Source organism: Macaca fascicularis, chromosome 16 (assembly GCF_037993035.2).
Source record: "Macaca fascicularis isolate 582-1 chromosome 16, T2T-MFA8v1.1".
NCBI lineage: Eukaryota > Metazoa > Chordata > Mammalia > Primates > Cercopithecidae > Macaca > Macaca fascicularis.
In genome coordinates this window covers 51,587,214-51,600,642 of record NC_088390.1, presented here as the reverse complement: position 1 = coordinate 51,600,642, position 13,429 = coordinate 51,587,214, and the positions used below count along the sequence as shown (strand labels likewise).

Below are 13,429 nucleotides of genomic sequence, written 5' to 3'. Positions count from 1 at the left end.
ACCTCAGACATTCATCATTCTTTGCCTCATTTCTCACTCTATCGCCCAGGCTGGAATGCAGTGGCACAATCTCGGCTCACTGCAACCTCTACCTCCTGGGTTCAAGGGACCAGGAGCCTCAGCCTCCCGAGTAGCTGGGATTACAGGTGTGTTCCACCATGCCCAGCTAAGTTTTGTATTTTTAGTAGAGACGGGTTTTGCCATGTTGGCCAAGCTGGTCTTGAACTCCAGGCCACAAGTGATCTGCCCGCCTCGGCCTCCCAAAGTGCTGGGATAATAGGCCTGAGCCACTGTGCCCAGCCAAAATTCTGTTTCTTTAATGAAAGTCAGCTATGCTATTAATATTTAGAATGGACATTATGGTATTTTCCTGTACACAAAGTAATTATGCTATTTTGTGTCCTAGAATTGGGATGATGTTCCAAGCATTAGATAATAGCTTATGTGATTCTGTCATTTGAGATAAATTTTACCTGTTTTTGTAAAACAGACCTGTTGTCTGCTGACTTGATTATTCAAAGCCAGATAATAACCACAACAAATATTTGTGGCACTTTGCCATTCAAGGAAATGGCTAACTCACATATTCTCCTGTGTTGTTTCAAACTGAAAGTAGGTCACTGCTGTAAGGTTCCATTAAGAAAATATATCAAATTTAATCTTGGGTGATTGAACTTTAAGTTGGCAAAATATTGCCAGCAACAAGAGAAATAATTCTTTTCCTGGTACAATTTTATTTCCAGAAAAAATGAGTTAAAGAGAAAAACATATCACTTAAGAAAAGGTAATGATTTACATTCATTATTTCATTCCTTCCAGAACTAGTTGTTGAGTATCTACAATGGGCCAGACCCTAGGATAACAACACAAACAAGGCCCTTGCTATCAAGCTGCTTGGTAAATTGTAGTAGGCAGAGATGGACAAGCAAGTTAACAAATAAATTTTAAAAAGTAATTGTAGACAGTGATGAGTGTTATGCGTATAATGAAACCAGATGACGTATTAGGAAAGATGAGTAAGTGGGGATGCTACATTAGATTAATTAACAAATAAGTCGGCTTTGAAGAGGTTAACATTGCATCCCAGACTCAGCCGGCAACAAAAACTATGGGAAGGACCTTTCAGGCCCAGTACAAAAGCTGTGAGATAGGAACAAACTTGACATATTTGAGGGACAGGGAGAAAAAAAAAAAAGCCAGTGTGTCTTATACGTATGAGCAAGCAGGAGAGTAGCACGAGATAAGGGTGGATGTATAGCAAGAAGCCAGATAATACAAGGCTTTGAACACCATACTAAGGAGTTTGGATTTTATTTTAAGTGTCATAGGAAGGCAGAAGGAGTGACATGATATGGTCTACATTTTAAAAGATCCTTTGGGTGTTTATTTAAAACTGGGCTCTAAGAGTAGCAAGAGTGAAGAAAGCAGGAAGACTAGTTGGCTATTGCAGGGATTGAGGTGGGAGATGGTGGTAACTTGGGCTCGGTTTGAAGTAACAGCTAACAAATATTTATTTTTTAAAAAGGATTAGTAATGTGTCAGCATGTTTAACTTTTTGGAACACCTGAAATTCGGTATTAATTTTTAAACTTCCCTATTCATGTGCACATTGGTTCAATGAGTAAACAAAAGTCCGGTAGCACAGACAGATCTGCTGTCATCTTGGATCTTAGACTACTCCATGTTTTTCTATTGTGCCTTCTCTGCACTAATCAACTATTGGGTATTTGCTTTTTTCGTCAAACAAATTCCTAAAAAAGTGCCGAAATTATTTAATGCCACCAGATACATAGCAGCAATCTACTAATCTCTGTTGGTACACAGGAAGCAAACATAGACAGTTCTTCACTCATAGAAATCAGGAAGCCATGATATTTCTAGTGTTTAACATACAAAAACAAATATCTAGTGTGAATCAATCCCAAAGCTCCCATATATTGTGGGTTTTCACAGAATATCATTTCCAAGAAACTATTTCAGATATATACTTTAATCACATACACTACTGATAGCCTTAAGATATGAAGGCACAGCTAGACAAGCAAGACTTAATTCCCACTACAGGCAGGACTATAGTAGTTGTCAAGGGGATTCCAGGATGTAGACTATCTAGTATTTAATCAAGTAAAATCTATATACCTTACTACTAACGTGTGAACAGTCTATCACATAAAATGGTTACAAGCACAAAGGCCGAAAAAATGCAAGGACTGCTTCTAAGATTCTAGAAGGCATCAGTGGTAAAATAGAGTCAATTATCACTTTTTGAAAAGATGAAACTCTGATTCTTTTCACAATTAGAACTGACTATAATGATAGAATGCCTAAAGTATAGTGCATGTTTCAATCCTATAACTGGACAGACAAAACGTAAATGATGCCGGTAAGAAACATCTTCCCTCAAGGCCTGAAAATCTCCTCATCCAAACTGAATGCATTATTTTGGGTTAGTGGAATAGGTATTTTCCAGAGTTCACATGAGGACAAAATATTAACAGCTCATCTCAGAAAAGGCGGCAGTACTAAAATCTGTGCAGTAAGAGCTTTCATAATTATTTGTCATGATAAAATAGTTCAGTTTGGATCCAGAAGTTCAGTTCTTGCCTTCAACAACAGAGTATTAATATTACTGTTACAGATAATATTTTAAAAAATAATAACATTGACACAAAAGGTTTTAAATTTTTATCAGTTTTGCACTTCTAAAGTTCTGTTTTACATTAATATGTCCTCACAGCAACCCTGTGAGAGAGACATTATTCTTTTTAGTTTAAAAGATATGGAAAGATCAAAGCTCATAGAACTTAATGATTTGCTTGTCACAAGTTTGGAAAGGACAATGTGAGAATCCTAATTCAGGTCTTCTAATTCTCAGTCCAGGGTTCCTAATAAATCCTGTGAGTCTCATAGGAATGTAGTTAAGACATTATGTCACAATTGAACTGGTAATTATTTTTTTGTCTTTTAAAGAATATAAAATAGCATGGTGTGTTAAAATTGATGGCACCTTAGATTTGGTGAAATATGTTGACCTCTCTGAGTATTCGCTTCCTGTCTCTGAAGTCAGGGTACAGTCTGCATAGGGTTGTCTCAAGGATTAAGTGACCTACTATGAAAGTGCTTTGCTCTGTAACTATAGGTTTATAGGGGTTTTGTGTGTTTGGGTATTGTTTTGTTTTGTTTTTTTAGACAAGGTCTCATGCTGTTGCCCATGCTGGAGTGCAGTGGTGTGATCACAGCTCACTGCAGCCTCAACCTTCCTGGCTCAAGTGATCCTCCCACCTCAGCCTCCTGAGTAGCTGGGACTATAGGCACACACCACCACACCCAGATAATTTTTGGAATTTTTTGTAAAATGGGATTTTGCCATGTTGTCCAGGCTGGAGTTTATGTTTTAGAGTTCAATTTGTATTTCAATTAGAATCATTAAATAAAATACACTTCATCTTACCTAATGTTCATGACTTACAAGTATTCAGGATAAAGCAATAGATTGCATTGCCTCAAGAAGCTTTTTCAGTCTGCTATAAGATATCTCCCTCACTGATAACATTGATCTTCTCAGGAGATAGGATAGGGAGATTATCTGTTTTTTATTAGAAACTTTTATATGGCTTTTTTTTTTTAAGAGCAAGCATTTGTTACTGCTGAATTTTTAAGCTTATTTTTTAAGTAAAAGAATTTTTAAGCATCATGGAGATCTCACAGTAAGAAACAAAAGCTCTCTTTGGGGCTATTTGCATAACAATACGTAAAGAGGGAACAATAAATGTGCCTAGGTAAAGATCTTAAAACTGGGGATGCACTCCTCCATAAAGTGAGCTTAAACCTCCAGACAGAGTTAACAGCTCTTTGCTCAAACCTGTATTATTGCTCTTTTCATATTGCTTTGTAATTATGTTTGTATGTTTTTCTTCTCACTTAATTTTGTCCTAAACTGCTTTGCATCTTTAGTGACAAGCACAGTGCTGACCTCATAATAAGTGAATAATAAATCTTTGTTGAATGACAAAAAAAAATGAAGATGTAAAGTCAACAACTGAATCTTTAATAGTTTTTTTTTCCTGAAAATATGTGACCTTTTCCAACCGGCATTATTGATAAAAAATTATAAAGCAATTAGTTCTTGGGACTACACAGTGCTATTTGTGTTTCCCATTTCTTTTATAATAACTCCAGAATTCTAATGAAAGTGAAAGTCGAAAGTAGAATAGGAAAAATATTCAGAGTGAGAAAACTTGCTTCTTAGCCAAGTTATTTTACAACCTTAAATAAATTATTGAACCTCACTTTTGCCCCATTTATAAAATGGGAAAAATGATGTATTTGTCTCTAAGCATTATAGGATAAAAATGAAGTAACATTTGTAAAAAATTGCCTGTAGTTTTTACTACAGATAAATAAAATAAATTAGTTCACACCCTAATTCTATTTTTATCCAAAAAGTAGATTCATTTTTACTTGTAGAGAAGCAGAGTAGTGAAAAGATCATATGCTATAAAGTTCAAATGCCAGCTCTATGGCATAATAGATTTGGCTTTGAGAATTCTATAAGCTAGCTGAGTCTCATTTTTTTTTTCATCTATGAAGATGGAGATATCACCAACCCATAGGTTTGTCCTGAGGATTAAAGCTAATGTATCTGAAGTGGCCAGCTCATTGAAAATATTATGGCTCACATCTGGTAGGTACTTAATATTCTCATTATCATCATCACCATTATAATCTTCATTTTTCATTGTCATTGCGTAAAAGGATTATTTTGTCCTTACAGCCTTAAACGATTATCTTCTGCACCTCCTTTTTTTTAAGAACTGGAAACCCTGGAAGATAATGAACAATTTCTACTAATGTAGATTTCTATGATCTATCGTTACATTACTTATTTGGGAACATGTGAGAAACTGTGTGCTAAAACCCTGGAAAACAATTGCAAAGTAACATTTCATGCTTTCAAGTGGCAGTAATTTTAGGTAAGAAATCAGTCTTCAACTCATTTATTTAATGGATATAAAGATTGAAATAATAAAGAAGTTTATATCTAACTGGCAACCTCAAAGGCCCCCTGGAAACATTTCATACAATCTTATATATGGAATGAAGGAAGCCTTGCTGAACTTGTATAGAAAATGGAAATACTAAAATTACATAGGGATGAGGTCTAAATAGCCAGTAGTTCCCTGCAAACCCATAAACTAGATATTCACAGGCATTTCATCCATGTGAGGTAGGAGTAAGCCATATAGATACCTGAAGGAAAAGTGTTCCAGACAGAAGGAACAGCAAGTAGAAAGGCCCTGAGGCAGGAGTGTGCCTGGTGTGTTTGAGAAAAGCAAAGAGAATAGTTTGGATTGAGAGGTCCAGTTCATTCTATCATGAAGCCCCCAGTTTAATTGTCTACTGTCAGAAAGGCTGTACCTAATCACCTGTCTAATGTTGACCTTCTCTCCACCTCCAATACTCTATTTCACTCCCCTATTTTATTCTCTTCACAGCACTTTATTTGTTGTTTGTTTGTTTACTTGTTTATTTTCTACCTCCTTTAGTAAAATATAAGCTTCTTGAGAACAGTGATCTTGAACGTCTTCTTTACCACAATTAGGTAACACCTAGAACAGTGCCTGGTACATAGCAGGTATTCATGAGACACTCATATTTTATTATTGTGCTTAATATCTATTTAGTAAGCATATTTAATATTTAACAGATGAATGTTGAATATATATATTTTAATTTTATTTACTTAGGAATGAACTTAAAACAATGAGGCACCATTTTTATTCACCAGTGTCATATATTAACAATGATTGGTCATCTACAGTGTTAGTAAATACGTGGGGAAACCAGCACACTCATACACTGTTGATAGTTGTTTACTAGATTCAGCTTTTTTGGAGAGCAGTCTGGCTGTATCTCTAGGAATCTAAATGCACATTTTTTTGACCCTTCAGTTTCACTTCCAAAGTTTATATACAGAAATACCCATTTATATGCATAAATATAATACACAGATTATAATCATGTATTGGTTAATGACAGGGATATATTCTGAGTATATATCATTGGGCAATTTCATCATTGTGTAAATATCATACAAACAAGCCTCGGTGGTATAGCCTACTATCTATTTAGGCTATATGGCATATAGCCTATTGATCCTAGGCTTCAGGTATGTATAGAAAAACTACTGAATACTGTATGCAATTATAATGCTAAGTATTGTGTATCTAAACATGAAAAAGGTACAGCAAAAATACAGTATTATGATCCTATAGAATCACTGCTACAAATATGGTCTGTCATTGATTGAAACATGGTTATGCAGTACATTACTGTACCTACTTGTATGTACAAATAGATGTCAAATAGTCCATTCTTTCCACAAATATTTGTTGAGTCCAATTTATCAGGCACTAAGAACATAGGCCAGCTTTGCTAATGTCCTTTAGTATAAAGCAAGCAGGTGAAGCTCAGTATTGAAGTAGGTAAAACTTGGAGGAAGAACAGAATCAACTCTTGTATATAGAGATCCTAAGTAGGTACCACATACCATCTGCTGAGACTTTCTGATTAAAATCTTTCTGTGGAAGGTTATACCTTTTTAACAGAGCAACACACCTTATAGAAGGGGAATAAGACTACAAAGTTTCCTGTACAGAAAGTGATGAATGTGAGTGAGGATGATATACCAATAATGAGCATGAGAGATGAAAAAAGGAAGAAACCAAAATAAAACCATTAGAGTGAACCTTAACCAGCCCAGGCATAAAAGGAGTATGAATGATGCCTTCTGAAGGTGGATCATTAGTGCCTGCCAACCTGTTGCAATACTGAAGCACTTCAACTATTTTAATATCTGCTGGAATTGTATTTCTACCAAAAGATGCCACAGAGGGTGTGATTGTTTAATTATGTACATATCTGGACATATATTACAGACTACATGGGCGCAGTTTTGTTTTGTTTTGTTTTAAACTTGGCTAAAATGAGTTTATTCTCATGTTTAGAGACTGTGGATGGGAACATAGCTTGTAGGGTAAGAAATCCTAAAAGGTTAACACTACTGTGTATGATTACTTATAGCCTAAATAAGGAAAAAGCATAAAAGTACACAAGTAAATCAAGGGAAGCTTAACAGAATTATTTAATGAACTTACATGTTTAAACAAATATACAAAAGATGGACAAAGAAACAACCTAGAACTAACAAAAACTTTTACAAATAGTGTTAGGGAAGTTAAGGCCAGGATTAACTTAAACTTTGAAAAATAAAGATGAGAAGAACTACATTTAAAGCAATAATGGAAAAGTAGAAGAATTGGTTTTTAAAGGTAATACAGAGAGGAAGAGTCTAAGAATTGTGTTGGGCAAATTCTTTGGGTGGTTTCCATGATTCCTGTTTGCTGGTGTTCATGCCTTTGTATGATCCTCTCCCCTGGAGTATGTTTGAGAACTGTGATTTGCTTGTAACTCTACAATACAGCAAAGTCACAGGATGTACATGATTATATTGCATGAGATTTTAGTGCCAATTTTGCTGGAATCTTGCACTGTTTACTGGCTTCAAAGATATGAGCTGCTATGTTAGGAGACTCATGACAAGGAGCTGAGGACAGTCTCTGGTTGAAGCCTTCGGTGCTCCCCAGTCAAGCCTCAGATGAGACCACAGCCACGCTCAACCTGTAGATTGAAGCCTTATGAGATCCTAAGTGGAGGACTCAGCTAAGCCATGCCCAGACTCCTGTCCTAGAGAAACCATGAGATAATATACATGTATTGTTTTAAGCTGCTATATGTGTGGTAGTTTGTTATACCACAATATAAATTAACACCATAAACTATTGCCATTTGCTTCTATCTTCCCAGTGGGAAAATGACCTTCACAGTGGCAAGGCTAGAATTTTTCCTGGATTAAAAAATATTGTTCTATTGGCATAAGGGATAGAAATTACATTATTAGGGCTTTTAGTCACTCTTCAGACTCCTTATGAGAGGTAAACATCCTCCCTACCCCCTTGACACTTTTCTGTCTAATCAAAAGAAATTTGGGGGAATTAGAAGGGTGATTTTTTACCACCTTAATTAAGACACCAGCCTCCAGAAGCAAACAGCAGCTGTTATATTAGAAATACCACTATGAATCTTCCTGAGAGAAATAGCTCTCCCTCCTTACCATCTGATATTGTCTTATTCAGCTTAACATTTCTAGTACCTATCATGGTGCTTGACACAGTTGATACTCAATGATTAATGAATGAATTCCTCATTAAGTTATCTCATCCGAATGTATATACATTCAATAAGAAAGAGGGAAATTCACCCTTTTCCTGTAGCACATTTCCTTCTTAGACTTTTGGGGATGAAAAAGCATACATGGTATTTATTTATATACAAGGAAGCATGAATGAACCATGAGAATACAGACATTAGTGAACTGCTTTTGTAAATAAAAGGAGCTTTAAAAACCTAATATGAATTCTGATTACTTCATAATTCTCTTTATTTTTTCTCAATCTACAGAGTTTTGTATAGTTTTGTTTGAGACACATTCAGAGTTAGTAAATGCCAGAAACTTGTCTGATTCCAAATGATACTGACATAATGGACTCATTTGTTATGTCTATGTTCTCTATCTTTGCATCACATAAAAGTACAAACATTTTTATAACTTGACAATAATTGAAAATGAAATGCCTTTATCTTTTTCTTCATTTATTTTTAGCTTCCTTCTTTGTACACCCATGATGAAAACAAAATTTTAGCATTATTTATTGCTGTCAAATGCCTACATTGTATCTCATTACTAGCAATTTGTGAATTCTTTTTTTTTTTCTTTTTTTTTTTGTACTTTAAGTTCTGGGATACATGTACAGAACTTGCAGAGTTGTTACATGGGTATACATGTGCCATGGTGGTTTGCTGTACCCATCAATCCATTATCTACATTAGGTGTTTCTCCTAATGCTATCACTCCCCCAGCCTCCCACCCCCAGACAGGCCCTGGTATGTGATGTTCCCCTCTCTGTGTCCATGTGTTGTAATTGTTCAACTACCACTTATGAGTGAGAACATGCAGTGTTTGGTTTTCTGTTCCTGTGTTAGTTTGCTGAGAATGATGGTTTCCAGCTTCATCCATGTCTCTGCAAAGGACATGAGCTCATCTTTTTTATGGCTGCATAGTATTCCCTGGTGTATATGTATGACATTTTCTTTATCCAGTCTATCATTGATGGGCATTTGGGTTGGTTCCAAGTCTTTGCTATTGTGAACAGTGCTGCAATAAACATACGTGTGCATGTGTCTTTATATTAGAATGATTTATAATCCTTTGGGTATATACACAGTAATGGGATCACTGGGTCAAATGGTATTTCTGGTTCTAGATTCTTCAGGAATAGCCACACTGTCTTCCACAATAGTTGACCTAATTTATACTCCCACCAACAGTGTAAAAGCATTCCTATTTCTCCACATCCTCTCCAGCATCTGTTGTTTCCTGACTTTTTAGTGATCGCCATTCTAACTGGCGTGAGATGGTATCTCATTGTCGTTTTGATTTGCATTTCTCTAATTACCAGTGGTGATTAGATTTTTTTTATATGTTTGTTGGCCGCATAAATATCTTCTTTTGACAAATGTCTGTTCATATCCTTTGCCCACTTTTTGATGGGGTTGTTTGTTTTTCTCTTGTAAATTTGTTTAAGTTCTTTGTAGATTCTGGATATTAGCCCTTCGTTAGATGGATAGATTAGAAAAATGTTCTCCCATTCTGAAGGTTGCCTGTTCACTCTGATGATAGTTTCTTTTGCCATGCAGAAGCTCTTTAGTTTAATTAGATCCCATGTGTCAGTTTTGGCTATTGTTGCTATTGCTTTTGGTGTTTTAGACAGAAAGTCCTTGCCCATGCCTATGTCCTGAATGGTATTACCTAGGTTTTCTTCTAGAGTTTTTATGGTTTTAGGTCTAACGTTTAAGTCTCTAATCCATCTTGAATTAATTTTCGTATAAGGAGTAAGGAAAGGATCCAGTTTCAGCTTTCTACTTACGGATAGCCAATTTTCCCAGCACCATTTATTAAATAGGGAATCCTTTCCCCATTTCTTGTTTTTGTCAGGTTTGTCAAAGATCAGATGGCTGTAGATGTGTGGTATTAAGGGCTCTGTTCTCTTCCATTGGTCTATATCTCTGTTTTGGTACCAGTACCATGCTGTTTTGGTTACTGTAGCCTTGTAGTATAGTTTGAAAGCAGGTAGCATGATGCCTCCAGCTTTGTTCTTTTGGCTTAGGATTGTCTTGGCAATGCGGGCTCTTTTTTGGTTCCATATGAACTTTAAAGCAGTTTTTTCCAATTCTGTGAAGAAAGTCATTGATAGCTTAATGGGGATGGCACTGAATCTATAAATTACCTTGGGCAGTATGGCCATTTTCACAATATTGATTCTTCCTATCCATGAGCATGGTATGTTCTTCCATTTATTTGTGTCCTCTTTTATTTCACTGAGCAGTGGTTCGTAGTTCTCCTTGAAGAGGTCCTTGACATCCCTTGTAAGTTGGATTCCTAGGTATTTTATTCTCTTTAAAGCTATTGTGAATGGGAGTTCCTTCATGATTTGGCTCTCTGTTTGTCTGTTACTGGTGTATAAGAATGCTCGTGGTTTTTGCACATTGATTTTGTATCCTGAGACTTTGCTGAAGTTGCTTGTCAGCTTAAGGAGATTTTGGACTGAGACAATGGGGTTTTCTAAATATACAATCATGTCATCTGCAAACAGGGAAAATTTGACTTCTTCTTTTTCTAACTGAATACCCTTGATTTCTTTCTCTTGCCTGATTGCCCTAGCCAGAACTTCCAACACTGTGTTGAATAGGAGTGGTGAGAGAGGGCATCCCTGTCTTGTGCCAGTTTTCAAAGGGAATATTTCCAATTTTTGCCCATTCAGTATGATATTGGCTGTGGGTTTGTCATAAATAGCTCTTATGATTTTGAGTTATGTTCCATCAATACCGAATTTATTGAGAGTTTTTAGCATGAAGGGCTGTTGAATTTTGTCAAAAGCCTTTTCTGCATCTATTGAGATAATCATGTGGTTTTTGTCTTTGGTTCTGTTTATATGCTGATTTGCGTATGTTGAACCAGCCTTGCATCCCAGGGATGAAGCCCACTTGATCATGGTGGATAAGCTTTTTGATGTGCTGCTGGATTCGGTTTGCCAGTATTTTATTGAGGATTTTTGCATTGATGTTCATCAGGGATATTGGTCTACAATTCTCTTTTTTTGTTGTATCTCTGTCAGGCTTTGGTATCAGGATGACGTTGGCCTCATAAAATGAGTTAAGGAAGATTCCCTCTTTTTCTGTTGATTGGAATAGTATCAGAAGGAATGGTACCAACTCCTCCTTGTACCTCTGGTAGAATTCAGCTGTGAATCCGTCTGGTCCTGGACTTTTTTTGGTTGGTAGGCTATTAATTATTGCCTCAATTTCGGAGCCTGCTATTGGTCTATTCAGGGATTCAACTTCTTCACCCAGGCTGGAGTGCAGTGGTGCAATCTCAGCTCACTGCAAGTTTTGCCTCCCAGGTTCATGCCATTCTCCTGCCTCAGCCTCCTGAGTAGCTGGGACTACGGGCACCCACCACCACACCTGGCTAATTTTTTTTTCCCTGTATTTTTAGTAGAGGCAGGATTTCACCGTGTAGCCAGGATGATCTCGACCTCCTGACCTCGTGATCCACCCGCCTTGGCCTTCCAAAGTGCTGGGATTACAGGCATGAACCACCGCACCCAGCCTCTTAATCCTTAGTTCTAATTTGATTGCACTGTGGTCTGAGAGACTGTTGTGATTTCCATTCTTTTGCATTTGGTGAGGAGTGTTTTACTTCCATTTATGTGGTCAATTTTAGAATAAGTGCAATGTGGTGCTGAGAATAATGTATATTCTGTTGATTTGAGGTGGAGAGTTCTGTAGATGTCTGTTATGTCTGCTTAGTCCAGAGCTGAGTTCAAGTTCTGAATAACCTTCTTAATTTTCTGTCTCATTGATCTCCTAATATTGACAGTGGGGTATTAAAGTCTCCCACTGTTATTGTGTGGGAGTGTAAGTCTCTTTGTAGGTCTCTAAGGACTTGCTCTATGAGTCTGGGTGCTCCTGTATTATGTGCATATATATTTAGGATAGGTAGCTTTTCTTGTTGCATTGATCCCTTTACCATTATGTAATGCCCTTCTTTGTCTTTTTTGATATTTGTTAAAGTCTGTTTTATCAGAGACTAGGATTGCAACACCTACTTTTTTTTTTTTTCCCCCTTGGTAAATATTCCTCCATCCCTTTATTTTGAGCCTCAGTGTGTCTTTGCACTTGATATGGGTCTCCTGAATAGAGCACACCGATGGATCTTGACTTTTTATCCAATTTGCCCATCTTTGTCTTTTAACTGGGCATTTAGTCTGTTTACATTTAAGGTTAATATTGTTATGTTTGAATTTGATCTTGTCATTATAATGCTAGCTGGTTATTTAGCCTGTTAGTTGATGCAGTTTCTTCATAGCGTCAATGGTCTTTACAATTTGGTATGTTTTGCAGTGGCTGATACCGGTTTTTCTTTTCCATATTTAGTGCTTCCTTCGGGAGCTCTTGTAAGGCAAGCCTGGTGGTGACAAAACCTCTCAGCATTTGCTTGTCTGTAAAAGATTTTATTTCTCCTTCATTTATGAAGCTTAGTTTGGCTGTATATGAAATTCTGGGTTGAAAATTCTTTAAGAATGTTGAATATTGGCCCCTACTCTCTTCTGGCTCGTAAGGTTTCTGCCAAGAAATCTGCTGTTAGTCTGATGGGCTTTCCTTGGTGGGTAACCCGACCTTTTTCTCTGGCTGCCCTTAACATTTTTTCCTTCATCTCAACCTTGATGAGTCTGACAATTATGTGTCTTCGAGTTGCTCTTCTTGAAGAGTATCTTTCTGATATTCTCTGTATTTCCTGAATTTGAATGTTGTCCTGTCTTGCTAGGTTGGGGAAGTTCTCCTGGATAATATCCTGAAGAGTGTTTTCCAACTTGGTTCCATTCTCTCTGTCACTTTCAGGCACACCAATCAAACATGGGTTTGGTCTTTTCACATAGTCCCATATTTCTTGGAGACTTTGTTCATTCCTTTTCATTCTTTTTTCTCTAATCTTGTCATCATGCTTTATTTCATTAAGTTGATCTTCAATCTCTGATATCCTTTCTTCCGCTTGATCGATTTGGCTATCGATACTCATGTATGCTTCTTGAAGTTCTCATGCTGTGTGTTTCAGCTCCATCAGGTCATTTATGTTCTTCTCTCAACTGGTTATTCTAGTTAGCATTTCCTCTAACTTTTTTCAAGGTTCTTAGCTTCCTTGTATTAGGTTAGAACATGCTCCTTTAGCTTGAAGGAGTTCGTTATTACC

The 13,429-nt window shown here is 36.7% G+C and overlaps 1 protein-coding gene across 5 annotated transcripts in view; it reads left to right on the top strand.

The window, feature by feature from the left end:
- The window catches only part of STXBP4 (syntaxin binding protein 4), a 198,153-nt gene that overhangs the window by 125,462 nt on the left and 59,262 nt on the right, over window positions 1–13,429 (top strand). Inside the window, exon 17 of one of the 5 annotated variants that reach the window (XM_045375033.3) lies at window positions 4,591–4,684. The exons of the other annotated variants lie outside the window; for them this stretch is intronic. Within the exon in view, the coding sequence (XP_045230968.2) occupies window positions 4,591–4,613 (23 nt within the window). The 3' untranslated portion in view covers window positions 4,614–4,684. Of the gene's footprint in view, window positions 1–4,590; window positions 4,685–13,429 lie in introns of those variants that run through there. 5 annotated transcript variants of the gene reach the window in all.